Source organism: Grus americana, chromosome 1 (assembly GCF_028858705.1).
Source record: "Grus americana isolate bGruAme1 chromosome 1, bGruAme1.mat, whole genome shotgun sequence".
Classification (NCBI taxonomy): Eukaryota; Metazoa; Chordata; class Aves; order Gruiformes; family Gruidae; genus Grus; species Grus americana.
Window position 1 is genome coordinate 152,898,547 of NC_072852.1, and position 27,625 is coordinate 152,926,171.

The 27,625-nt window shown below is 43.8% G+C and overlaps 2 protein-coding genes across 6 annotated transcripts; one reads left to right on the plus strand and one right to left on the minus strand.

The window, feature by feature from the left end:
* The first annotated feature begins 33 nt into the window (after window positions 1-33).
* PCID2 (PCI domain containing 2) lies at window positions 34-14,773 on the plus strand. Of its 4 annotated transcripts, none has more exons than XM_054801846.1 (15): window positions 34-909; window positions 1,448-1,535; window positions 3,032-3,121; window positions 3,689-3,762; window positions 4,902-4,967; window positions 5,516-5,557; window positions 6,053-6,107; window positions 7,715-7,818; window positions 8,545-8,620; window positions 8,739-8,880; window positions 9,976-10,076; window positions 12,116-12,189; window positions 12,360-12,485; window positions 12,698-12,821; window positions 13,852-14,773. In XM_054801846.1, exons 2-15 carry the CDS (start codon window positions 1,500-1,502, stop codon window positions 13,939-13,941), a joined length of 1,200 nt encoding a protein of 399 aa, XP_054657821.1. In that variant the 5' UTR covers window positions 34-909; window positions 1,448-1,499; the 3' UTR covers window positions 13,942-14,773. The 4 variants fall into 4 exon arrangements, with proteins under 4 accessions (XP_054657821.1, XP_054657812.1, XP_054657830.1 ...); XM_054801837.1 differs by having other exon boundaries at window positions 895-981; XM_054801864.1 differs by lacking the exon at window positions 34-909 and adding an exon at window positions 1,056-1,348.
* Window positions 12,073-25,900, minus strand: PROZ (protein Z, vitamin K dependent plasma glycoprotein). 2 transcript variants are annotated; one of them, XM_054801811.1, is made up of 9 exons: window positions 25,602-25,813; window positions 25,195-25,356; window positions 23,378-23,541; window positions 22,267-22,291; window positions 20,129-20,242; window positions 17,901-18,032; window positions 16,583-16,668; window positions 16,380-16,503; window positions 12,073-15,855 (listed from the first exon to the last, which is right to left on the minus strand). In XM_054801811.1, exons 2-9 carry the CDS (start codon window positions 25,295-25,297, stop codon window positions 15,344-15,346), a joined length of 1,260 nt encoding a protein of 419 aa, XP_054657786.1. In that variant the 5' UTR covers window positions 25,298-25,356; window positions 25,602-25,813; the 3' UTR covers window positions 12,073-15,343. The 2 variants fall into 2 exon arrangements, with proteins under 2 accessions (XP_054657786.1, XP_054657775.1); XM_054801800.1 differs by having other exon boundaries at window positions 14,759-15,855; window positions 25,268-25,356; window positions 25,725-25,900.
* Window positions 25,901-27,625: the final 1,725 nt, after the last annotated feature.

Sequence of the window (27,625 nt, forward strand, 5' to 3'; positions counted from 1 at the left end):
GGATCCGGGCCGCCCCCGACGCTCGGGCATGCGGGCAGCGCCGGCCCCGCTCACAAGATGGCTCCCGCGCCCGCCGGAGCAGCCCCCCGCGGGGTGGCAGCTGCTCCCCGCCATCGTCTCGCAGCCCCTCGGTTCCCCCTGCTTCGCCTGGCTTTACTCGTTGGTACGCGGCGCCAAGCGGCGGCCGGAGCAGAAGCCGAGAAGCAGCCGCGTTTCCCACCCTGACCTCGGTTTCCTACCCAGCAGAGCCACTGGCCCCGAGAGGCCGCCCGTGTCCTGGTCACCGGCAACCCCCAGCCCAGCCGGAGGCACGCTCGGGCCTCACACCTGTGCGAGCGCAGCCTGCCGCAGCATTGAGCGTGCCCTCGCTTTACGCGCCTCACGTTCGTGCCTGTAAGAGCAATGGCGTCAGGAGTTAAATGCGTGACTTGACGTTTTGGACACAAGTTCACAGACTCCCCCGCGCTCCTCACGGGCAGCACCGGTGGCAGGCACGGAGGGGAAGCCGCTGGTCAGGGAAGCGACACGGGGCTCCTGTCACACGGGCGGCACAGAGCCCGGGGCTCACAAACGTTACCGCCCGCCTGCTTCACGAGGTGAGGAGACAAACGCCAACGGGAGCGACCGCTTCCATCATACCGGTGCCAACACCTACATGACAAACTACGGCCACAGCCCGCAAACGTGCGGCACGCCCCGACGCACGAGGTTTATCCCTGACGAAAGCCCTCGGCCTCGCCCATCGCGCTTTTCCATTGGCTACCGGGGCAAAGCCGTGCCTCCCGGGCGCCGCTGTGGGCGGAGAAGAGGCACGGCAGCAGCAGTAGTTATTGCGGGGCGGGTGTCACGTGACTCGCCGGATCGTTCCCACTGCCCCTCGGACGTCAGGCACGTCACGTCCCTTGCCAGGTATCGGAAGTACGGCGGAAGTTGCCGGAAGCGCCTTACCGGCTATCGGAAGTGCCGCGCCGTTACTTGGGGGTGGGTTTGCGATGGAGCAGGGCCGAGTGGGGCTGCCGGGGGCTGAGGGGCGGAGGGGCCGCTGGGGACATGCTGTGGGTGCGGGAGAGGCGCGGGCAGGAGCGCGGCGCGGACGCGTGTCGCTGTGCGCAGTCGTGTGCGAGTGGGGCCGCCTCCCGCCCCACCGAGCTCCTGCCTCGTCTAACGTCTGCCCTCCGCTTTCGGCCCCCTTGGGGCTTCCAGGGCGCTCCGCCCTCCTCGGGGCCTTTGTGCCGGGGTTTCTCCTCCGCACGCAGTTTGCCCCGGGCAGGCAGCGTGTGCTTGTGCTCCGCTCCGCTCTGCTTGCTTGGCGGCCCCTAGGCCGGCGGCAGCCGCCCACCGGCGAGAGGTTTGATGAAGTTATCCCGAGTTTCCTCAGCGTGAAGAGGGGAGTGTGCGTGAGATACTGTCGCTTTGCTGTCCTCTTAAACGCCTGTTCGTTTTGCAGAATGTGATGCAACTGCTTTGTATTTGGGACTCCTGCCTCTTCTTCTGTTTTAATGGCGCACATCACCATAAATCAGTATTTGCAGCAAGTAAGCAAGTTTTTTTTTTTTTTATTTCTGGGCACCGTGTCTTTCTCTGCTGTAAATATGTTACCTTGTTTAAGAAATCAATCTAGAATATGCCATGTGGTAAAGAAATATACTTCTCCAGTCGGTATTAAGTATACCAGCTGCGTGCTAAGGGTGAATCCCTGGAATTTCTGAAAAGCGTGGTGGTTACCAATATAACAGATAGCGATGTAATTTATCCATAGGAACTAATGTTGTGGGATTGTGCGTGCGTGCGTGCGTGCACTAACAAATGCGGCACAGGGATTCAAGAAATACAGGGATTTAAGAAGTACAGAAGTGTGGAGGCATGGAGGCTGGAGAGACAAGAGCAGGATCACAAGGATACCAGCTGGACTGAACGTTCAGTGTCAAGCTTTTAGTGTGCCACTCTTACTGCCTCTTTCTGAGTCATCGGATTTTCAGCATTGTTACCGCTTTACTCGCTTCAGTCGAGTCAGTTGAATGAAAGGCACAAAAAGGGAGTAATTGATTGGGTTTTAGTCTCCAAAATGGAGTGGCCGAGTTATCTCAGGACAGTGATCTGCTCTGAAAAGTCAGCATCTTCCCCAGCTCACAGTCTATTTAACGTTTAATAAGAAAAACTACTTCCAAAACACAAAATTAGCTCTCCTTTACTTGGGGAAAAAAAAAACCCTACTAATCTCTTAAAGAATTTAAGCAGTTGATTTTTCCCTCTTTTGCTACTTTAGTCTATGAATTTTTTCCCATTTAGTAGGAGCTTTCTGTACAGCAAAAAGATTTTTTTTTTCCCTATCAGGACAAAAAATATAACAAATTTCCCACAAGCAGTGGAAAAGGAGCTCTTAAGAAGTAATATCTAAAACTACTTCCACAACTGAAGAAATTTCCAGCTTGATGTTGCAATAAGCTGCTCAGACTATTTTTTACAAGGAGTCATCTTTAGCAGGAACGAGAATTAAACCATTCTCCCACAGAATATAGCATTTATAGTCTTGACAGGTTTTAAAAGTATTTTATACAGATTCTAGTCTCATATCAGACATTGCCTTTGCAATGATAGCTACGTGTTTAATCTATCTGTCTTCATTTTTAAGCGTTACTCAGAGATTGTTTATGCCTTCACAGATGTTTGATGCCCGTAAGTCCAATTGGAAATTTAAAAAGTGTAACTGAATCTGGTTCACAACTGCTGTTTTACAATGCTAAACCCATCTAAGTTGTTTGGGGATTCTCTGGTTTGCTTGTATCCTATAAATAAGGAAAAAACACAATAGCATTCACCCTACCTTCTCATTGATACCTTTTTGAAAAACAAGTGTATTGAAAATACAATATTGATTTGTTCAGTTTTAAGCCTTTAAAAACTCGCATTTGGGTTGGTATTGATGTGGATGACCAGTGGTAAGAAGGAGGAGGGTTCTGCAGTCACGTGTAAATATGTTGTATGGCTGTGGCTGGATTTTGTTCTGTAATGTGGCTGTTTTATTTGGTAGGTACAAGAAGCCATTGACAGCAGAGATGGACAGTTTTGTGCAGAATTGGTATCGTTTAAACATCCACATGTTGCAAACCCAAGGCTACAGGTGAGAATCTGGTTTTGACCTTTCTTTTGTTTTGATATCAGTTTTCCTAGCTCTTTATATGGGTTCTCCTCCATTGGAGATAAACCTCAGAAATCTGTTTCACAGGCCAGAGTAGGATCCCCTTGTAGGTTTGTTTCCCTTATCTTCTTACAAGGATATTACATATTTCCTTTTTTTTTTTTTTTTTCCCTGGATGGCTTTTTGTGTTCCACTTTGAATTCTTTTCTGGATAGATACAGTCTTGAAAGTCCCTTCTGGCCAGGTCTACATTAGTTGGCAGCGTGGCACAGTGGAAGTCACTATAAAGAGAAAACCAGTGGGTAGCAATGGTCCAGTGTTTGTGCTATATACGTTTCAGATGCTTTTATTTAAGGCTAGCTTTAATCAGGTTCTGGAGACAGAATGCAAACTAGCAATTCATTACACTGGATGTGATTATTAATACAACTTAAGGTTCTGATAGATGGCAAAGGCATAAAGCTGCCATGACAAAAAAATCCATATGATGTTCCGTTTCTGGTGCATTGGATGTTCCTTTAATGTTTCATTGATTTATTCTATACTTAGCTTCCATCTCCAGAGGAGAAATGTCAACAAGTTTTGGAACCACCGTATGATGAAATGTTTGCAGCCCACTTAAGGTAAAGATGGACCGGAAATGTAAAGTCAGTTGTGAGGCATCTGGCAAGGATGGGGAAGGATATCCTTAAGTTTACTTAATTATTTTAAAGGGCTTTGTCCTGGTTCTGGCAAGGCTAGAGTTAATTTCACAAGGAGCCAGGACAGGTGACCCAAGCTGGCCGGGGGCTATTCCATACCATGTGACGTCATGCTCACCATAAAAGGGGGCCAGTCGGGCAGGGGCGGGTTCGGTGTGGCTCCGGGACAGGCTGAGTGTCCGGTTGGTGGGTCGGTCGCCGGATCGGTAAATTGTTCTTTGTTATCACCCATTGTGAATATCTGTTATCAGTACTGCTGCTGATTGTTTCCCTCTCCCTTGCTGTCCCAGTAACCTGCCCTTATCCCAACCCTCGAGGCTTTGCCGTTGTTTTTCCATTCTCCTCCCCAGCCTGCCGGGGGAGGGGTGAGCGAGTGGTGCGTGGCACCCAGCTACCGGCTGGGGCTAAACCACGTCAGGCTTACATCTGAAAACTCGGTATTTATTACTTATTAATTCTAGAACTGCAGGAAATAAAAAATTTTCTTTCCTTTCCACATAAAGTTTGCTTTATGTACCTGGCAGTCATCTGCATGTAGCCATTGACACAGCTTTGGTTTCAGTGCTTGCTGTTTCCTTTGCTCTGCATTTACTAGCTACACAAGAATTTAGAGTGAAATAAGTAAGAGAAATAAATATTTTTAAAATGGAATTTTAGTCATAAAAATCCTCTTAAGACAGCCTTAGAACCTAAGTAATTCTGTGAGCTTTTATCTAAAAAAATTTCTACAGTAACACAGTCTTTAGTTCACTTTCAATGGTCTTGGCATTTTTTTTATCTATGCTAATCTTGGTGACAGTTTCAGTAAGCATTAGCATATTACAGTTGATACTGTACATATTATATAAACAAATCCCTGTTCTTCTCTCGGATCAGTTTTCTACAATCAGCAGGCTTAGTGCTGTGTTAAAATACTTGTGCCGTTTTGTTAGGAACATTTCTGATTGTATTTCTGTGTCTCTTTTAAATAAACTGCAAAGCTCTATGCCTGCTAAAAGGCAAAAAGAATTACTTATGTATGTGATGTTTTCTGATGCACTAATGCACTTTTTCTTTGACAGGTGTACTTATGCTGTTGGAAACCATGACTTTATAGAAGCATACAAATGCCAAACAGTTATTGTCCAATATCCTTTTCCATAAATCTTGTATATTGTTTTCAGATTAACAACTATATGTCTTCTCGTAGAATAAGTTACCTTTACCCTTTTTAATATTTAATAGAATGTGGTCTGCTTCCAAATACACTTCAGCTGTTTAGGTTCTTAATCAAGGAAATACAGATACACTCTTCTTTCAACTTTGTGTAGGGCTAAGAAGGAATCTGTTACTTGGCTCTACAATAGAAAATTAATTTCTCACAGAGTATAGGAGACCCTCAAATCATTAATATACTTCCCAGTTTGTACTTGGCTGGAGGGGAAGATACTGATAAAGAAAGCTGCTATCTTATCTCTAGGCAACAGATACTTCTTATGGCTACTGCCACAGCAAGGAGTGCATGGCCGTGCTCGCATTTTTCTCTACTGTGTCTTTGCGTCCTGACTCCTCATCTACTCCTTGCTTTCTTGGTTTCTGCCCTTTGGTGTAGTGATATGTGGTACCATACAACTGCTGGGGTTTTTTTTATCTGTGCTTCATTTAATAGCATTTTAAATTCTCCTAAATACAATACATCTTTCCTGCGAGCATTTCAGGCACATAAAGAGGAAAACTGGTGAGTACATCATAAAGAGCTGCTAGAAATTAGACTCTTGTCTTTCACTATCATAATACCACAGTAGTCAAACTAAAATTATGCTTATAGTTTTTATTTATCCCCAGCGATATGTAAATGCAGCCTAATTGTTTTTGCTGCCTGATTGAGTTTTTTTAGATCTAAAAGTGTGAAAACTAAACATCTAAGCTTAATTATGTAGAATGGTCCATAAGTAAAAGCGTGAATAATATGTTCAAGGTGAGATGGTATTTTATTAAAGCCACCATAAAAAATGTTTCTGAATTGGTTCTTCCTCCAGTGTAGGATTTCTGAAATGCTGAAATCTTGAAGACCTTTCCTTTTAAAGAGTGCATCTTTCTTTCTTTAAAGAGATTAATGTATACTTTTCTAGTTTTATGACCAAATAGCCAAAAAAAAAAAAAAGCTTGTTTCTCATGTCTTACTTATTGCATGATTTGCACATACTGAGTATAGTATGTTTTACTTTGCCAGGGCTTTACCTATCATGTATGCTGTAGCCCTCGATCTTCGAATTTTTGCTAATAATGTAAGTAGATTTGCTCAACAGCCTCATTACTTTAGGAATTTCCATGGTGGGAATATTTTAGACTTTATTACATAGCCTAATTTTGCTCAGTACTGTTTAATTCCTTGTTTAGGATTTTGTTGACACATGAATTCATCCAGTCCTATTGAAAAACTGGATTGCTCAGTCTGTTCACCTCCCATTTGCAGCTTGAACCAGAGAGGTTCTGAGAACCTGCACGCAACTCACGGTTGCTTAGAGCATATGAAGTGATTAAGTACTGTCTTTATAGAGTAGCATGGTGGCACAACTCACTATTTCCATGTGTTATCCTCAGGATTTGGTGGAGTCTTTGAGGGTGGAGATACCCCAGACAACTGAGCTAATCTAACCACTTACCGTATCTGAAGAGGGGAGTTTGCTGATGAGCAAAAAAAAAAAAAAGTACATTATTTTTCTCAGGCTAGTGAATTGAAGCAGGTTCTCTAGGGATCTAATGAGAACTGCTAGGCCAAGGTAAGTGGCAGGGTCATGATCTTGCTCCCAGTCACTTTACCTGAAGAGGTGAAGCTGGAGTTCAAGTTAGGTTAGAGTTTGACAATGTCCAGTATTTTCAGTGTTTGTCCCCCTAGCACTTTCTTGTGCCCGCCCACAAACAAACACGTTTGGCATGCTTGCACAGAGAATATTTTTTGTATGTGTCTGCCCGCTCTGTAACAAGCCTCAATTCTCAGTCTGAGTGAGGCAAATTCATTTATTTGATATGCATGAGAAAGGGGAAAGTGGGATCAGTCATGGTGGACGCGTTCGAACTCTGTCTTCTCACCTGAGTATATTCAAAGGATGCAGATACAGAGAAGACTTCTGTAGTAAAGGGTGCATTTCCATTTATTTTCCTTATGTTTCAGCTAGTGAGAATGCAAGCATTATAATAAAACTTTTTAGAAAGCACATAGTAAATATCTACTCGCTTTTTCCCCCCCACCTCACCTGCGTTGTTTAAGTTCTGCATTAATCAGTGTGTGGATCTTTCCCATGTGTTGACAACTCATTTTTTTCCTCTTGCTGCTGTAACATATGTTTTCCATTTCTTCTGAAAATCCCAGGTCGTAGCAGCGTTACTACTAGAAGATGTTGATTATCGTTTAGAAATAAAATCTAGCCCTTATGGCTGTGGAGAGAAGCTTAATTATAAATTCTAAAACTCAAACCCCATAACTGGGGAATCATTTTAGTTTGCTTTTGTTCAAAATAAATTTTTTTGCCAGACTCTTGGTCTTTGAAAACTTGAGTTGAAGTGTTAATGCTCCAATTCAGCTATCAGATGATCCTGAATTTAGGTTTCAGAGAGCTGCATTAAGCTTACTGGCACTGAAGGTAATAGCACTCAGTGCTATTTTCAAAGGACTGTGCTCCTGTGTATTAGGCTTGGTACATGTTCAGGAGCCTCTCCGAATGTTTTCTTTTATTCTGTGTGCTTGAATACCTTCTAGATTTGGCAGATAGCAGGCATGGCAAATATATTGCTGTAATACTTTATAAAAATGCTGTATTAAGGCACTAAACTGTTTATGACCCAGCAAATCAGGATGTAGAATTACACATTGTTTCTTGCTGTGTGATGATAGGCAGATCAACAGCTAGTGAAGAAAGGGAAAAGCAAAGTTGGTGACATGTTGGAAAAAGCAGCAGAACTGCTGATGAGCTGTTTTCGAGTCTGTGCCAGTGACACGTAAGTGAAAGATCTTCTATAGAACTTGCACTATTAAATTGTTAAAGAACTTAATGAACTTTACATAAGATTTTTCCACTTACTAAGATCATATCTGGATAAGAACAAACTCTTCTGAGGATTGTTTCCTCTCATTTATAGTCTGTTCTTTCTTGACTATTAACTACTGCTGGAGAGGCCTCCCTTCAGGTTTAACATTCCTAGCAGATGTTGTTGGGAGGGACTGATTTTGTCCCTGTCTCTTAGGAAAGATCATTAACCCTTTTATGCTCTGTTCAGTTGTGAAGTTTTCTTCGTTGTGGTTAGATAGAGAAGAGGTTACTCTTTGGTTTCCAGTCTTAGCAATTTTAACAATTCCTAAGTAAAGAAAATGCCTTTTTTTTTTTTTAATCTTTCTTTCACCTTGAATATTATAGCCATGCTAGTGTATGTGTTACCTGCAGGCTGGAGTGAGGACCCTGATGCAGATGAATAGTATTTAGCATGACATCTTTTCATTATGTTGAGAAGAAATGTAGCAGAGCTGTTCAAAATTTAATGTGGGAACACAAGTTCTGTTTTGACAGTGGTGGTATGGTTTAAGACAAGGAGTTTGGCCTTGACTTTTATTTTTACCCTAAAAATCTGTAATATATCTATGGAGGTAATTTACCATAAGGACAAAGTCATTATTTTCTTAAAATGTTCAGTACTAGTAGGTTTTTTCTTTTTCTTTTCTTACGACAGTCGAGCAGGCATTGAAGATTCCAAAAAGTGGGGCATGTTGTTTCTCGTGAATCAGCTGTTCAAAATTTATTTTAAGGTAGGGGTCAACTCTAGTAAGCTGTATTTCATATTTCATATTCTAAGTCAAACCCACCCTTTTTTATATGATACTTTGTATCTATGCTCTCTGAACAAAATTGCAATTTTTTTAACAGATCAACAAGCTCCATCTATGTAAGCCCTTAATTAGAGCAATTGACAGCTCAAATCTGAAGGACGAATATAGTATGGCACAGCGTGTTACATACAGATATTACGTTGGACGCAAAGCCATGTTTGACAGTGATTTTAAGCAAGGTACTGTGTGCCAGTAAGACAGACCTAAAGTCTGGTATGAAATCTGGCTGATGCCGTGTGTGTGTGTGAGACTTGAAATGGTGTAGAAGGTGCAGTTATGTTTGCATTGATCAAAGGCAAACTCATGCTGAGAGATCTAAGGCCCACAGGCTGAGTCAGATCAAAGATGAGATTACATGACAATTCTAATTGTAGTATATGCCCAGTTTTAAAATATTTGTGTCAGTGAAGTTCTCTGTAGTCTTACACATTGTGTGCGTGCATAATAAAAGGTATGAGCATCCAAAAGAATAGGTTTGTAAACAGTTTCACAAAGGAGGCTTGGTGACTCCCTCGTCCTTTTCAAGTTGCTGTATGCCATGTAGGAAATCTTCAGCAAACTGTACTGTAGAATTATTTTCTCAGTGCACTGATTTTGGAAGATGTAGAAACCACATTTCTGAGATTTCTTATTCCTTGATAGAAATGCTTCTAGAGCTAAGGTGTACAACTTTCATCGCTAACTGATGCCCCTGACCAAAATCCATTCTGGAGCCAGTTTTGTTGCTCTGAACAGGGTCTTCTGCCTGTCAGGATTGTCACTTTTTTCTCTTGGTGAAAACGGATGAGAGATTTTCATGTTATCATGCTGTGTGGTCTCACTGGCACGTTTCTGCAGCTCAGCAGATGGGCGCATCGCATGCAGCTTACATCCACTGAAGAACCTAATCTGTGAATTTAGAAAATAGAGTTCTGTTTCACCAGCATTTCTTGAGATTCTCCCCGCCCGTAGTAGTAACACAATAATGTTACTGAAATAAGCTGAAATTCCAATATTGCATGTAACTGTTACCTTTCACATCTAAACCTTGATAAGTTTTCTTTGACTCTCTGAAGGAAGGACTTGTTTTTCTGGTAATACTTTGTATTTTGTGTGCATCTCCAATAATTCTTATAGCATTTTTCTTAATGTACTTTGGTGTGATTCTTTTTTATATAATTTCAAATATCATGTGTCCAAGCTAGAGGTGGACTTTGAGCACGGAATTTGGATTACAGTTTTAATCCATTTTTGTTGTTGGCTCATGTTACTAGCACTTTTATTTGTCTCCGCAGCTGAAGAGTATCTGTCATTTGCTTTTGAGCACTGCCACCGCTCAAGCCAGAAGAACAAAAGAATGATTTTGATCTACCTGCTACCAGTAAAAATGTTGTTGGTGAGTAGATCTTACTTTTTTAAATACTTCTGGGGGGGGGGGGCAGACAACCAAACTGATGCTCAGTGTGGTTCTTGTTTTTCCCTTATTGGAATTCAGAGGCTATCTGTGCCTGACCCCCGTAAGAGCTAGCATGTGCACACTTTTTGGTGCAAGGACAAAAATTGTTGAATTGCCATTTATACAATACAGGAAAGGAGAAAGGGCGGGGGGGAACAACAAACAAAACAGCCCCCCTCCTTTCCCCTTACCTTCTTCCCACTCCCCTAAAGGTGCAGCCTGAGGTTACTTCTGTAAGAAAGATAGTTTTGAGCTCTTTGGAGAAGCACTTAACAGTGTGCCTGTCTGGTGCACAGGTGGGCCAGGGAATGTGTGGGTTCCTTTGTACAAATCTGTCTGCTGCTGTCACGGGGTGAAGGGAAGGAGGCTGTGCAAACAGATGCCTGAAGACTGTTTGGGGAGGGGGAGTTTGCCACAGGAGAGAAAGGATTCCTATCTTTGGGTTTTCTGTTTGCACCTTGTACGCTTGCCCATTCGAGGCATGTCAGGAGGGTCATGAAGTAGAGCATTTTGGTTTTGAACAAGTCAATGAAGTCTGGTTACTATTTGATCATTTTGTCTTTGTACTAAAAGAATTAAGCACATCTCTGCTTCTTGTTCCTGTCCTTTCCCATGTGCTGTGCTGGCATTTGTGTGTCCCTGAGTTAGTGGGATTATGCTAACAATTAATTCAGTGTAACTGAGGGGACAAGAACTAGATTTTAGTTTCCTCTTCTTGGCCCTATTACCAAAGTTACCCATGGAGAAGGTTGTTGTCACCTGCTTCTGCAAGTTGCCATCTTCCACCTTTGCCCCAACCTGTTTATGACCATCGTCCCTTTTCCAGTCAGTACTCCTGTTCCAGTCCCTTGCAGTGTCATGTGGGTAAAGGGCAAGCATAGGGGGTATGATAATTGGCTTCTGATTTTCATTTTTTATTTATTGACTTTTTTACTGGTTGCTTTCAGATCACTCAGTGGTAGGGTTGGTAAAGGAAAACTAACAGTCTTCCTAAAAACTTTGTCCCAGTCTTGACTGGGTACCTTAAACTGGTGGGTCCGTTAGTGCCTAGAATTACTGTGGCTTTTCTGGAGCGGTTCTAGTGTACAAGAGACGCTAAAGAAAGTAGGTAAAGGTCATTGTTTTTACAGTTGCTTTTTTTAATCGGAGCCCAAACATTAACACTAACCTTAAACTGTACTAAAATAGCTTGGATGGTTTTTTTCTATTCCTAGCAGCTCTCAGTAACCATGCAGCCGAGTTCTGCGCTAATCCTCCAACCAGGAAAGGAGTTACCAACAGCATAGCATGGTGGTAACTAAATTTAAAGTCTGACCCAAGTCAGTGTGCAATTTGATCTCTGCTGTGCAGGGGGAAAAAAACAAAGTTTCTTTTTGATAGTGGAGGTGGTTCAGTCTCACCTGATCTAGCAATGAGAATTTTGTTTCTTTAAATTTAAACTTTCGCTTTTTTTGGGGGGAGAGGGTGGGGTGGATTGTGGGTTTTGGGGTTTTGGTTGGTTGGTTGGTTTTTTTGAGAGGACATTTTTATTTCTGCACAGAGGCATAGTGAAGAAAAAGTCTGGTACAGACTGAGCTAGCACTTGACAGTGCTGAAGCACTGCTTGTATTATTAGTAATGCTTGGGATTCCCATGGTTCTTCTGTTTGCAGATTAGATCCTATAGGCATTTGGATCTGCCTAGGTCTGATGTCACAGGATCTTGATTTTACAAGCTTGATAAGTGCTCCCCAACACTGAGAAATATTAAGACTCCCTAAACCATGATAAATAGGTAGTTATTGTGAATTGAGTTACAAGGTGTTTGGCAGGGGCGAGAGGATTGCCTTACAAATACTTTTATTCCCCTCTCGTTCTGTAGCAAAAAAAAAAAAAGTGATTCAACATTTGTGTTTAACAAATGTTTTTATAGCTTACTAGATTACATTTAAAATGCATTTGACTTTATCCTGGAAAACTTGGAAACTGTTTATTTTTCAGGGCCATATGCCAACAGTTCAGCTCTTAAAAAAGTATGACCTTATGCAGTTTGCTGAAGTAACAAAGGCTGTGAGGTATGATGATTATTTTATTGCCTTGTGTGTTAATTCAAAAAGTATTAAGTAAAAGGTTTTTATTTGGGATGATTGAGGAAGGCAGGGGAGGGATATTCCTACCAAGTCAGACAATTTCTTTTCTCATTTGGGTGAGACCTTCTCATATTTTCATTTCTTCATCCTTGTAGCGAAGGCAATCTTCTCCTGCTGAATGACGCTCTGACAAAGCATGAAACCTTCTTTATTCGATGTGGAATCTTTCTTATCCTTGAGAAGCTGAAAATCATCACGTACAGAAACCTCTTTAAGAAAGTGTAAGCATAACAAAACGTACATTTTTGCAAAAGCAGATTTAATATGGTTTCACCAAGGACTGAGATAGAAATGTATATGCTCTCTAGCTCTCTCTGAGAGCACTGAATTCCTCTTAAAGTGAATTTATTGTAGAAAGGCCATTTTTCTAAGAACCAGATTTTTTAAGTGATTGTTTCTCAATAACAGTTTTTTTTCCTGTTGTTTCTTTCAGGTATTTACTACTCAAAACCCATCAGCTATCTCTAGATGCCTTTCTGTTTGCGCTGAAATTCATGCAAGTAGATGATGTTGATATTGATGAAGTCCAGTGCATTTTAGCTAACCTTATATATATGGTATGTGCTAACCACTTGTTGTCTGGTCCTTCCAGACTTCAGACAGTAAAAAATATTAGGTAGAGAATTAAAGGTTTGTTACAAAAAACATATCAGTAATTCCAGGTTTTCTTGTGTTTTTTAAAAAAAAAGTTGATTCACTTGTGCTCAAAGTGAAATGTTCTCATTTTCCCTGAGGGCTTCCTCTAGTTCCTGCCTCTTTTGCAGGAATCAGTTAAAATTGAAGTTGAGTTTTACATTACAAATCCAGTACTGACACTTGTATATATGCATAAATACTGTTTTAAAAATACAAAAATTGTAACTGGGACCAAAAGGGATTTGTTCTGCATTTGAAGTAGGAGACTCTTGACATTATAACATTAGAAAAAATCAAAACCAGATTTCTTTGGTTTTGTTTCATATTTTGTCTTTTACTCTAAGTGGATCTCAACTACTCATGAACAGGTAAAGGTGTGAAATCAAGAGATTTCTAATAAATCAGAGGTTTTGGAGCAGCATTGCAGTGTCAGCAAAAAATGAACCACTTCTCTGTTTCTGAAACAGGTTATTTGGTGTGGTATAGGAGTAACAGAGGGTAGGATTAGGTCACTGGAAGATTTATTTCAATGTTAACCACACTATAACTGAAAAGGAAGTACTATGTCATTTAGTTTATTAGGTATGGAATAGTGATTAATTAAAATCCTAATTTTAAAGTGAGCAAGAGTAAATTTAGAAAGACTTCTGCAGACCTCTGTCTCTTCAAGGAAATGTTAGCAGACCAGTAGGGGCCCTGGCAACGGGCTCTCAGCCTGACAGCGCCATGAGTACACAAATGTGGTTGTGGTTCCAACTTTTGGCTTACTCTGTGAGTTGACCCACCTATAGATCCATACAGATATAAGTATTAAGTACAGTAGTGCAGTGGTGATTGAGTATGCACACGTAGCTTTGCTTGATGTAGTCTAGTCTGAGGACAGCTGAGGTTATAGGCATTGTGTTATCAGCTTCCAGTACTAACACTCTCTTTTTTTTCTCCTTCTGCCAGGGTCACATTAAAGGCTATATATCTCATCAGCATCAAAAGCTTGTGGTCAGTAAGCAGAACCCATTTCCTCCGCTGTCAACAGTGTGTTGAGTATTGCATCTTATCTGTGCAAGTACTTTTCAGATACTCAGCTTGCCCAGTGGAGCTGCTCCTAATTGCCCCAAGAACATTGTAAATGACCTGGTTCATGTCCAGGACTGGAATACCAGGAACTTTGTGGCTCCTTTCCCAGAATGACCAAGGCTGCCAGTGTTACAAAGTGCATTGGAACGAAATGCTAACTTTTCAATGATAGTTTCCGCAGGCTTTCTAGATCATTCAGAGTATTTCATGAAGAAATAAAGCATTCCAAATTCCTTCCAAACTACTTAAAGCTTTTATAAAGTACTTTGTGTTACTATTTCTGCTTTTATCTTTCAGAGAGGAGAAGTATCATCCTTTGTTACTTGCATTAATCCATTCTTCAGAGTGGAAAATGATGTTTTCTTTCATGGTTTCCATTTTTTTAAAGTCTCTTCAATAACCTAGCTGGTATTAAATACTCTCTTCAAACCTTCTCTTAAAAACTAGAGAAGCCCTTGACACCAAAAGCTGTACTGTGTCAGTGATACTTGCACGTTCAAGTAAATGCGGGATTTTTGTCTATAGGTGCCCACAGATGGGTTGTGGGGTTTTGGTTTTTTTACTTCTGGTAATATTTGGTTTCATTTTTGAACAAAAAACTTATCTAAGTAACTTATACTCTGTTTTATTCTGCTGTGGGGGAAAACAGTGCCACTGGATCTATTATTTTAAGTGTTACTACCTTGGGCATTTTGTTTGTTTGGGGGCGGTGCAGTGTAACTTTGTTCATAGTGATGGGGTGGTAGTTTTGGGGTTTTTTCATTATTTTTAAAGGAAATAAAACTTTTTTTTCCTCTCATTGAGAGTTGGGTTTTATTTTACCTGTTAAGTGATGTGGACATGATTCACAAGAGAAAACATAGGTACCATGTATGAGGGGAAGCATTTTTAGTGTGATGAGTGTCAAGTCCTACATCAACATAGGCATTTAAATGCTTGGAGTTCCCCTGGTCTTCATAAGTTTTACTTGTGTGGATGCTGAAAAAAGAATATGAATTTGTTGAAGCAAACCTCAGGGTAACAGGAATTAAAGACTCATTTCCTTCTAGCAACATTTAAAATCCCAGAAAAACATGAACACTTTGTGAGTTTTTAGGATGAACAGTTCTAGGAAACTTACAGTTCAATCAGTTTTCAGTAACATAACTAGGTTTACAGCATTGTGACTTTCACAGTACTGTATGTCAACAGAAGAAGGAAAGACAAATGGGCCTTTCTATATGAATTGGAGTTATGTCCATAGCATTGTTGCAACTTCCATTGCTGCAAGTCATGATAGAGTGTCACTTGGGGGCACTGGCTGCATCCAAATGTTTCCTTGCAGTGATTGGCAGGGGTCTGGTGCTGGAGGGTTGGTTGTGTTTGTGTATTATTTCATTTTTTGTTTAAACCATATCATATACCTTGCGGTGTTAGTGAATAGAAATGTTTCCCAGTCAGTGTCTTCTAGTGGCCAAGATCCCAGGATACCAGTCAGAAACCAAGTGCCTTTATACTCGGTAGCTAAAAAGCTTCCTCCAGCCAGTCGTTTGTCTACGGCTTCCTGGAGGTGTCCACAGAACTGCCTGTTCGTGAGGCTTATGTTGAGTGCTTGCTTGCAGTCCTCAGCAGGAAGGTATGAAACCTGCAACTCATCACCTTGAAGCTCATCACCTTCCATTCTCCAGCCACTGACTGTCCCAGCCAATTTTGGAATTAAAATGTGTTCTGCAAAGTCTCTTTCGGGGATGCATACTGGAAGCTGCTGGTTGTTGCACTCGGCATGCTCTTGGAGTTGTAGTAATGCAATGTTGTTCTCACCGGTGTCTTCATCGTACCGAATGTGTATGTGTTTCTTGCTAACTTGCATTATCATCCCAGTTCCGCTTGTTCCATTAGGCCCTGTGAAGCAATGACATTTCACTGCTCTTAGGAATAATTTATCAAGAGACTTGAAAACTGCATGCGAACTGACAGCTGCTTAGCCCTGCTGAGAAATACGTGCATTAGAGAAACTAAAGCCACTCTTTCTTGAAACCGCTGCAGTAAAGGTAAACTAGAAAATATCTTGGCAGCTTTTTAATGATGTGTAGAAGCATGCATAATTTCAGAGGGAAAGACACCCAACAAAAGAAGAGAATTTTGGGATGGTCCAAAAGCCACCTCTAAATCCACCTGGTTTAGCTTATCCCTAGGTGCTGAGTTGTGAATTGCATTTGAGAGGCAGTTGTCTCTCGGCTTGGCTTGGGGGGGTATAGGGCAGCTGTGGTTCTAGTTCAAAGTGCTTAACTGAGATGCTTAAATGAGATGACAGCAAATTTGTTTCCTTTAACAATATTTTTTGTGCAGCAAAAATGTTAGCTTTTTTAAAATATTTTGTCAATACTAAAATGTGCTACAACGAGAGAGAATGTTTGATCACCTACCAACACCAACCCTGATTTCAAACTGGCTGTGCAGAAGGGCACACTCTGCTGTAGTCAATACAAAATTACTTTTTAGCAGCACTCCTCCACAGAAGCCCTTCCCTTCTGAGTTTAGCAGCAGAACCTAAGAAAATGCAAAAAGACAACGGCTAGCACTGTCCATGTGAGGTTGAGTGATGGCTTTCATGAATTGCTAGAAATACCTGCCAAGGAAATCGCTCCTCACGTTTCTTCCTGGTTTTGCTTCTCAGATTATTGTTGTCTTGAAGTCTGCCACACGCACATTGATCTACCAAATGAATTTTAAAAAAATCAAAACCTTATGCTGTATCATTTCAAAACAACTACTACCTGCAAATATCTTACTGTTCCCATCTTGACTTTGGGGTTTTGGTTTTGCACCAATGAAAAGGAGAAAGACAATTTCTCAGCTGGTGAAAACTGGAATAATTTGCTTGGCATCTGTAGTCTAACAGCTTAGTGATGGCACTGAACATTTTGGGTCATTCCATTAGGCTTGTGGTGACCAGATCTCAGTGTGTCTGCGACTAGTGAAATGACGCTTCCTCTCCAGCTAACCATCAGCACAGCTTGATTCCTCATCTCTGTATCTGAATTGTGCCAAATACCTGATAGCTGTGGCCTAATCTGGACAAGGTAAACCCTGGGTTTTCCTTGTTAAAGCTGTTACTCTAGGGATGCGCGTGTCTTTTTGTTGTGGTTCAGACAGCAAGCATGCTTTTCAAGTGGATGCCCCAGTTGTCTTCATTTATCACACTTTCTGTTCACCTTGTGGCGTGGGCTTGGGTCACACAACACAAACTGGATTCTGTTCAGGTGAAGCTAAACCAGAAGACACCCTCCAGGAGCACACAAAATGTACTCTCATAGCCAGCGGGTGCTTGGTCTGCAGGACCAAACTAGAGCTAGTCTGAAGTAAAGCCCACCTGAAATGTCCATTGAGTGTGAACATCAAGCCTTCATTACCAAAAGCGTGGCTCTGCAGCTCAACTCCTGTTAGGCTGCCCTGCTTGCTAACATAGACAAGGGCCTAAGTACGCTACTGTGGTTTTAGTAGACCTAGTCTATAAGGGGATGAGATTGAAAAAATGAAGCGGGTTACTGCTTCAAACTAGTTAATACGGCAGCAAATGTCGCCCTTCATTTATCAGACCATCAGGTGCCTGATCTGAATCAATCTAACCTCACGCACAAAAAGACAGGTCTTCAGTGGAGTTAGTCTTTACCGAGCTCAGGAGTGGAAAACCTGGCCCAGTGAGTGATAGTCCTCTCTGCAGACCTGCGTTTAAATGTTCAGATCAAATATTGTTTCTTTTACTGCTCCTCTGGCATCTCAGGTGGTGGTCCCTACATTCCTCCTTTTCCTGCCCAGTTTGGAAGGTCAGTAATATCGTCATCGCTTGAGTCTCCAAGCAGACTGATCGCATCTGGCTATCAGATGGTGGCCTGCCCACCCCAGCACTGAGCACGTGCCCCCTGTACTTCCATGCTCCTACCTACCTAACGCGATGCACTGTTTCTTGTCCTTCCCAAGCTCATAGCCATCAGCACAGGAACAACGGTACGAATTGCTTCCTGGGTAGCAGAAGTGGTGACATCCTTCTTTTGCTTGGTGGCGACATTCATTTTTAGCTAAACAGAACAAGCAGAGGAAGAATATTGGGAACAGGCAGAGGAAAAGCATTGGGAACAACCCTGCAGGAAGGGATCTGGGGGTGCTGGTCGACAGCAGCCAAATATGAGCCAGCAGTGTGCCCTGGCAGCCAAGAGGGCAACCTGCATCCCAAGGTGCATCGAACACAGCATAACCAGCCGGTCAAAAGTGGTCATTATCCTGCTGTATTCGGCGTCGGTGCGGCCTCACCTGGAGTACTGTGTGTAGTTCTGGGCCACAACATTTAAGAAGGATGTGAAGGTCCTTGAATGCATCCAGGGGAGGGCAACAAAGCTGGTAAAAGGGCTGGAAGGAATGTCCTGTGAGGAGTGGCTAAGGACTTTGGGATGTCTAGTTTGGAGAAGAGGAGGCTGAGGGGCGACCTCATTGCTCTCTGTAGCTTCCTGAGGCAGGGAAGCAGAGAGGGAGGTGCTGATGTCCCTGGGATCTAGTAACAGGACATGTGGGAATGGCTTAAAGTTGCACCAGGGGAGGTTTAGACTAGACATTAGGAAGCATTTTTTTACCGAGAGGGCTGTCAAACACTGGAACAGGCTTCCTAGAGAGGTGGTCGATGCCCCAAGCCTGTCAGTGTTTAAGAGGCTTTTGGACAATGCCCTTAATACCATGCGTTAACTTTTGGTCAGCCCTGAAGTGGTCAGGCAGTTGGACTAGATGATCCTTGTAGGTCCCCTCCAAATGAAATACTTCAGTTCAGCTGGAATTTTCTTTCATAGATTGAGTCCTCTTTATTAAGCATTTTATGTTTACTCACTTTGTGTGAAGGTGGGCAGGGGCTCTGGCTTGGTTGTGTTTCCCACCACATTGGTTTTCCCCTTGCTAAGCAGAAATTGGAGACAGCCGAGTCTCTGCAGCTTCCACGGACTCGTTGCAAACTGTGCTCACCCAGTTCCTCCCTGCACCAGACTGCCTGCACCTCTGAGTTCTGGGGAGTGTAAGCAGTTAAGGGTCAAACTAGGCCTTCTATGTGAACCCATGACAGGATGCCGTGGGTTTTCTTTTTGCTCTCTTAAACAAAACACTAAGTATCTGCAGCAAGGAGAACTGTTGTACATGCTAAGAAGGCAGGTATTGCTTGAGGAAGAAAAAGGCTAATGGTTTCTGCTTTTCAGCAAAAACAAATGCATAGGTCTTACTTCTCATGCTTGTGCTAGGAAAATTAAAATTAACAGCTGACAAAGAAAAGAAAAAAAAGAAAGGGAGTATTAATCACCTTTGAAATATGCTCAGTCAACTTTCCATAGCTGAGCAAACACCAGCTTCATCACAAAGCAACAGGAGGAACAGCCATTTGATGATGGATCTAGCCCACAGATGGAGAAGTAGCAAAAAACCCCACATGAAGCGGATCTCTAAGGCCATGCAGAACCGATCTGGCTCCCAGCACTGATCCAAGCTGTGTCACCACCTGTGCTCCCCAAGAAGCTGGTCTGTCTCTCTCCAGTCACACCCCTTATACAGAAAATGACCCTGCCTTGAGGCAGCCGGGCGTCTCCCGCCCCAGGGGACCTCCGAGCCAGCAGAAATGCTGATGTAAGGGCTGGAAAGTAAAACATGGCAGATGTAAAAATCTAGGCTCCAGCCCAGGGAGTTTTACGTGCCAGAAAGCATCCGCTTTGCTTTACGCCTTTTACACTTCCACTGAAAATGGTTTTGTTTTCTGTCCTGAGGGGCTGTCTTGTGGGTGCATGTGGCCGTGGAGGCACTGGGGTGTCCGGGAAGCCACCCCAGCACCGCGGCCCTGGTTCTTCAGGCCCAGCAGGAGGTCAAGCAGCTGGGACCATGGAGCCCACCATGAGGGAGACTTGCTTCAGACCTTTTGCTCCATGCCCAGAGAAGGGAGGCTCAGTGGGAAGAGGCAGCCAGTGTAACCTCAGGATGCTGTAACGTTTCAGTAGACAGGCAGCACACATCACCTCTGCTCTGCCAAGAAATGTGTGTTTTAACCTAAAAACTGAGAACTGGCTGTAATGAGAGAACTGTGTATGGTTTCCCAGGGAGCCCTTACGAGAGGAGGAGATAGGGCTTCTAAGAAGAGGGGGTGATGCCTTACCGAAAGCACAGTTCTCTCCCTCGTAGCCCTCAGCACAGGTGCAGATGTAGCCGCGGATGCTGTCCTCGCACACGCCGTTGTGCTGGCAGGGGCTCGATGAGCATCTCCTGCCGCCTGCAGAAATGCCGCAAGGGAGGGACGAGTCACCACCACCGCCAACCCGAATCACGGAGCCTGCTTCCCAGCATGCGAGCCGCTTGGAGAAGCATTGTGAAAAGCAGTTTGGAAGGAAATGGGCTACATCTCACCAAACCGCTCCTCAGGAGTAATTCTAGCTCCTCAGGAGTAATTCTAGCTCCAGTCTCTGCTTCCAGAGGCGCTCCTGCAGCCCCTGGCAGGCAGGCCAGGAGGTGCCCAGAGGCAGAACCCATTTCTGGAGGACGGATGCCCTCCTTCGGGGAAAAGCACTGACTTACAGTTCATGTGCTTGTTACGAGTGTAATTATGAGACTGGTGGTTTAGGTCTCCCTGTTAGGTTGATATGCACTGGATTAAAAAAGCTGGCATCAAAATCATACAGTAAGCAACATCAAACTAGGAGAAAATCTGTCCTTTACACATCTGTACAATTATTACAGAGCAGCTCAGACACTAGCAAGCTTGGTCTTTCTGATGAACTGAACGTTGAAACCAGAGGATGCCCTCACTATGGATGAAGCACCAGGCAGAGCTGCCAGTTTCCCTTCAAGCCACCCACTGGAAAGACTCCAAACCAGTCTGGAAACCTTCTCCAAGTAACAACTGCTTGTTGTAGACAGGAGCAATCAGGGAGCATGCCAGAAAAGCCTAACCTGGGACATGCTCTCCAACCTTTCTAAAATTTAAAATTTCATCGTGGAGGTTAACTTCAGTCAGCAGGCTGCTGTAATTGATATCAGGGACAGAAAGGTGAAAACTCTGCCTGGTAATGGGGAAAAAAAAACACCAACCACTGTCTGCTCAAGCTATGGGCACGTATATCTTTGAGTGTTAGTATACTAAAATACTGGCTACCAGAGGTCTAGAAAATGAGACTTTGAAAGATAGGATGAAAAAATGGGTTTGTTTAGTGAGGAGGAAAAAAGCCATGGAGATGCACGGCAACACTCTTCAAAATGTTAGAAAAGATATCACAAAGAAGAAAATACACACTGCTGTTCTGTAGCAAGAAGACAGGACGCAATGGTTTGTAATTACTGCAAGGAAGCCAGCCCTGAGGCCAAAGCCAGTACTGCGTCCTGATTAGGGCTAAGCTTGTTTGGATGGACCCTTCTCAACTGGTTGCCCTTCTTTCTTCATAGACTAAAGAGAAAGCCTGCATGACACACTTAGTACAAACATCCAACGACTGAAACTAGGAGAAGTTAATCCCACCCTCACAGAAGTAATGAAAGGCCAGATATTTAGCATCATTCTTCATAAAATTTATATCACTTGTGGGATTCTTCTATTTAATGGTTCCCTGGACTCGGTGTTTTAGTGGCTTCTGCAGAAAATTAATACTAACTGCTGGTTTTGCCACCTCCTTATCCACTGTCTAAACCTAAGATTAGAAACTAATAAAAGCTAAGTTAAAAACAAGAGAAAAACTTAGGGTGGGGTGTGCAGGGAAGGAACAAGGCATTTTCACCAAAAGCTGGTGCCCCAGGCTCCTTGTTCAGGAGGCATCTAGTTACATCAGCTTTTACAGATTTGTTTCTTGCCTTGAAGGCTGCCAAGGGATGATGCAGTGCCAGCGTCCAGAGTCTGCAGACAGCCCAGTAGCTTTTAACACCTATCTAGCTCAGGCTTAAGTGCTAGGTTTGTATTTGGGAGATTTTGCTGGTAAACCTGTGCTGCTCTATTGTATCAGCAAAGTGGACTTTCTCAGGTCTCAGGTTGTTTCAGAACAGCCTTAAGTTGAGGAAAAGCAATGATAACATCTACTCACCTTCAACTTTTATTCGCTTTGCAGTCTTAAATGTTTTTTCCTATTTATTACTTTTTTAGAACTTTCACATCAATACTTTTCCTCCTCTTTACTAGAGACATAACAAATAGCAACTCTGTTTCTTGTAGGATAAACTGCTAAAAACTCTTAGAAAACCACCATCAGACTGAATCATAATGTTCACAGTGTGATACCGCTATAAAGGACAGAAATCAAGAGGCCACCTTACCATAGTAGGCATCCCAAAACATTTTCTGGGGAAAAAAAAAAAAGGGAAATTATATTTTAATTCTCAAATAATATCATCTTCCATAAATATTTTGGTAAAACAAAAGCATTATATGAGAGAATATATACTACAGTTTAACATTTATGCAGTTGCATAACTGCGGATTCTGCCTTGCCTGCAAAATTTGAACAACATGAGACGGGAGGGTGTTTGCATCCTGCTTATTTTTTTGTTTCTTAAAAAGCTGTAGAGGAAAAGAAACACTTTGTAGGCAAGAGAGAAACAACTGAATCCTTTAGCAATAAGGCTTCCTGGAAAAACTGGCTGGCCATTGCCTGTCCGGCGTGCAGCGCCCTGGGAAGTGACCCTGTGCTGTCCCGTCCCATCCTGTCCCGCTTGGGCCCCGGCGGGTGCTGCTGGACGCCGAGGGGAGAGCAGGGAGTGGAGCTGCAGGTCACTAACACTGGTCACCACCTTCACGTGCCCCGCTTTTCCCTGGGTACTGCCACCAGCTCTGCCGCTGCTTCCCCCAAGGGGACACCTCTCCCCGCTCCTTGTACTTCTCTTCCATCAACTTTCCCCGCAGCCCGTGGGCAGCCCGATGGCTGTTTCCTCTGCTCGCCCTGCAAAAGCAATCTCCGGCCAGATTCCCATTAAAGAGCACAGCATCCGGCTGAGCGTGTCAGGAGGGCCTCTTGTACAAGGGGACGCACAGCCGCTGACCCAGTGAACCTCTTTCTATAGGTCCCACCACTTGCTGGCACGTTGCTTCCCTCCATCCCAACACCCCCTTGCACCTCCTGGTCCCTAAGGGATGCTGCAGCTGTATTTCTCCGTGTGTGGTCAGGATGGGACGACAGACATATACTTTCACAACATAAGGCACGGGACACACCGTTTTCAGGAGGGGCCTTTAAAAGTGTCAGAGCTGACCTCTGCATTTCCATTTTGACCACTGAAGACACCTGCTTTCTACCTGCTGAGCTGCAAGCGCAAAGATTCCCCATGGAGACAATCCCAACAAATGAAGCAGGCTGCGGGGCTGAATGTGAGATAGTAAAGGACCAAGGCAGTAATTTTTATTATGCACACAGGAAAACAGAATACTTACAAGCATTTCATCGTTTTCAAATACTTCTCTTGCTTCTTCGTGTGTACATCTCTCTTCAAGGCATTCCCTTTCCAAGCTGCCTTGGAGGACCTCCTCCAAAAGTAGGGAACTGGCACGCCTCTGTCTCTTGATAACTTTGTTTGCATCATCAGCTGATATAAACACTGAAATGTTGTATGAAAAAATGCTAATGTAAGTACTTAGATTAATTTCCTTATATATTTTCATCATTTGGTTTTTCCCTTTTTTTTTTTAAAGATCTTCTTAAGCAGCCAATTTTAATCATGAAGAGAATTTTTTTTGGCCGATTTAGGGTTTCAGCCACATTAAACTTACATACTGAAAGAACCCTACTTTCCTAGCCCAAACTCGGCTGAGGGGTGATGAACAACTTCTTTTGGGGAGTGCCTGACTTGCTCCCAAACAGAGGGAATTTGAAGCCCTTCCCGACACATTTTTTTTCCTGCACGAGACACACAGAGCAGTGTTGATGTGGCACAGCCAGGGAAAGGGGAAAATATTATAAAGGCTGAGGCTATTTTGTAAGACTGCACGTGGCTTTCAGGCTCAGCAGTAGAAATGATTTGTATTAATTTCTGATGATGGATCCAAACTGACACCCTTCAGACTGACTTCACAGGAATTTTTGCTGAGAAGCAAAACCGTGACATGGCTGAGCTCTCAATCAAATCTCTCTTACAGAGAATAATTACAAGCTACCCCTCAGTGGTGCTCAAAGTTCTGAGGGCTATATCATACAATATCCTTTATGTGAGAGACACCATAATATTTTTTTTTTTATATTAGTTAAGGAGAGATCGAAGACATGAGACGTATCACATCTTAAAACTCCTCTTTGCACTGATGCCTGCAACAAAAATTGCCTGCCGGCCGGGCGGCTGGTGCCGTGCTGGAGCCTGTTGCCTTTGACATTAAGCAGTATGTGGCTGTGTGCGTCAGTGCGTGTTTGTCAGTTCTCCTGTACTCGGAAAGTAAACCTGCTAGAGTAGGAACTGGGGGGGGGGGGGCGTTTATTGTTTTATACAGTGTTTGGGGGCCCAGCACTGCTGGGCACAAAGGTTGAAATAATCAATAATATGAGAATTGGAAAAAGTGGCAGCAATAACAAAATTATTCTGAAACTGCATACAAATGCTTCGTTATGCTTTTGAAGGATAGCCAATAAGCAACAGGTTTGCATGTGGTATTAAAAAAGAAAAAAGAAAAGCTTTGTGTTTGTGTTTTGCATTTTAAAAAGTTATCAAACACCCCAGTGCACGTTTCTGCTGTGCAGTGGAGACGCATCCAGCACAACTGGCAGTGCACTTCTGCTGCTGCCAGGGGCGTTCCAACCTTTTGAGGCAGTCACTATCTTTTTCTTCCTTGCCCGGCTCCTCCTCAATGTCGACAAACCACAGAGGATTAATACAGAAACATAAATTTCTTCAAGCTATAACAAGCATGCATCTCAGCCTCTTTCATAGGACTCATTTTTATTTCAGCAGCAACTAGAAATATAAACCAAAATTCTCTTTAATACCTGGGGCACTCTTCAAGAATGGTAAGAAAAGACAAAATATTACCCTGGTGTAAATGATGGTACTTCAAAATTACATTGCTTCAGTAACCTACTGCAGTTTTTACTTAGCTATATGAAATAAATGGGAGAAATGTAAGGAAAATAAGGAACAGACAGTTCTCTGTGGTGTCACCCTGCGCTACAAAATAAACACGATACAAGGTACAAAATTACTGGTGTATTTAGAGGAGCAGTAGCACAAAATAGAATTAAACCCGCAACAAAACAAAGGCCATACCTGTCTGCTCTGTCTGAAGGAAAAGGGCAGAGAGAAGAAACAATATTGTCCAAGAGCACCTTGCCATTCTTACCCTCTGAGCCTGATGGCCGCCTGCCTGCATTCCTGCGGCTCTTGGGGGAAATGGCTACATCAGAGATGTAGTTGAAGTTTAAAGTCCAGCTGCTCAAGAGAAAACAAAACCTCTAAGGGCAAAGCCTGGCCTCAATGTCAACACATGAAAAAAAAAAAAAAACCCCTCAAAAAACCCAGCCAGTTCATAACCTTACATATTTTTTTTTCCCTTCTTGATATTGATATTTCTGGAGAGCTAATTAATATGCCCTCCCGTCCTCTTCAGTTAACTGTTTAGTAAATGAGCTCTCCGCGCTCTCCTCAGTCCCCTGAGGCCACCAAACCCATTGTACCTGTCCCAGCCAGGGCTTTCTCGGCCGGGGAAAGGGGGGGGCTGTTGCCGGTGGTCACATCTGGTGGGTGCTGGGGGGCTCAGCCAGCACCTCGCGTGCTGAGGAGCCGCGGCGGAAGCTCACCTCTCCCTTCTCGCCTTGCACAGCCACAGCTCCGTTGTTTTACCACGCTCCTCTGGCCGACTGTCCCCACGGGAGCGCCCGCCGGTGGGGCTGCCACCGTAGCCCCCCTGCAACGCTGTCCACTTGCCTTTACCTTCCCATGATAACGAATATCGCGCCCCGTGCATAAGCGGTATGGCAAGTCTGGCTCCCTTCGGCATGAAAAATATGTCACCACTTGATGTCAGCACAGGACTTTACAGAACCCAGCAAAAATATGCGGATCTGCAGATTTTTTATTTTTTTTTAACAAGCTGTTTACATATTGTAGACCTATGTCAGTTAAGGAACTCTTGTAGGTACAAGGTAATTAGTCAAATTAGGTTAATAATAATAATAACAGAGAGAGTCAGAAGCTGTATTCTCACCAGACCTTAGTTTACATGGTCATTTTTTCTTACTGCGTTTGTTTTAAACAAAGTATTCCTTGACTGAGCAGCTGAGGCCTTGGGGATGGGCCACAGTGTACTCGGTATGTTATGGCTCGGCCTTGGCTTTTTCTGTATTGATACTATTGCAACAGCCTTTACATTTTAATTTTCATATTACTATGGAAAAGTGCGTAAGGAGAGGGGTTTTAAAGGGCACTCCTTTCCTCACATCTTTCTTTATGAAGAGTTACGGGGATTTCTTTTTCCATTCCTTTAATTACCGCAGTGAGCACATGGAGACGTGTTTCATCAAGAAGTCCCGCGCCCCTGTTTCCTGTAGCCCTGGCTAAGGATTGCCGCCTGCTTGAGGAGGAGGAGGAGGAGGGACAGGGACGGGGCCCACGAGGAGCAGACCCCTCCAGCGCTGTCTTGTGCTGTGCACCTCCCCACACCCTGGTCCTGTGTTCCTCTTGCCAGACCACAGCTCTGGGAGCGCAGGGGCAGAAGAAGAAGGGAGGATGTGTTTTTTCTGATGTGCTTAGAGATGCATAAGTTGGTGGTTAGTGAGACCCTCCGAGCCTCTCTGCTCTGAGCCATCTGTGCTGCAGATGGACCTGGCGAATTTCTTGCCTCTGCCTCTTCTCCTGCCCCATTTTGCCTCTGGCATGGTCCTCAAAACCCCGCTGGCTTCCTCTGTGCTCTCTCCTTGCTCCGGGTTACCCAGAGCCGCGGCAGGCAGGGCGAGGAGGTAGGAGCAGATGTGAACAATGGACATACTTGCAGCCACACTGCAGCAGCGCCTGTCCACTCCCAGGTGGCACAGAGCAGCAAAGAGCTGCTGAACCCTATGGCCCTGTCACCGCTTTGGCTAACTCCCCATGGCTGTGCAAGCCACGTCCTTGTTCTCCATGTCATTGTTTTCCATGCCGGTGACTCATCTCCCACCTCCTGCCCAGCAAACTGAAGACAAAAACTGCCCCGTGCCCTGAGTATCGATGGGTCCCCAAAGCACCGTCCCTTTGCCTGAGGCAGAGGAGGGGACCGTGACCAGCCACCCCTGCCCAGCTGGTCTCTCCCTCCACATGGGGAAGAGCCCTGGAGAAGCTGCAGGTAAATCACAGCACTCACTCCCAGCTCCAAAGAGACAGAGAGGGCAGAGGCCAGGTTTTACTGTGGTTTAACTCAGTAATTCCTCTGTCAGAGAGCTGATATATTGTGGAGCTTTAGGCTATTCTTTGCAATGAGAATATGGAAATGGAAGCAGCAGATTCAGGAACAAGGGAGAGCTTTTTCAAATTAAACAAGAAATGCTCCCTTGCAGACAACTGTTTAGGAACAACAAAACGGGAGTGCATCCCTCAGCGCTGACTAGGTACCAGTCGGTCGAAACCAGGTGAGTGTGGTCATGTGCAGTCTTGGTCAAGAGCTAGCAAGGAGTGCCGCAAGCTAATCCCATTTACATGCCGATGTACACTCTGCTCGTAGGAAGCA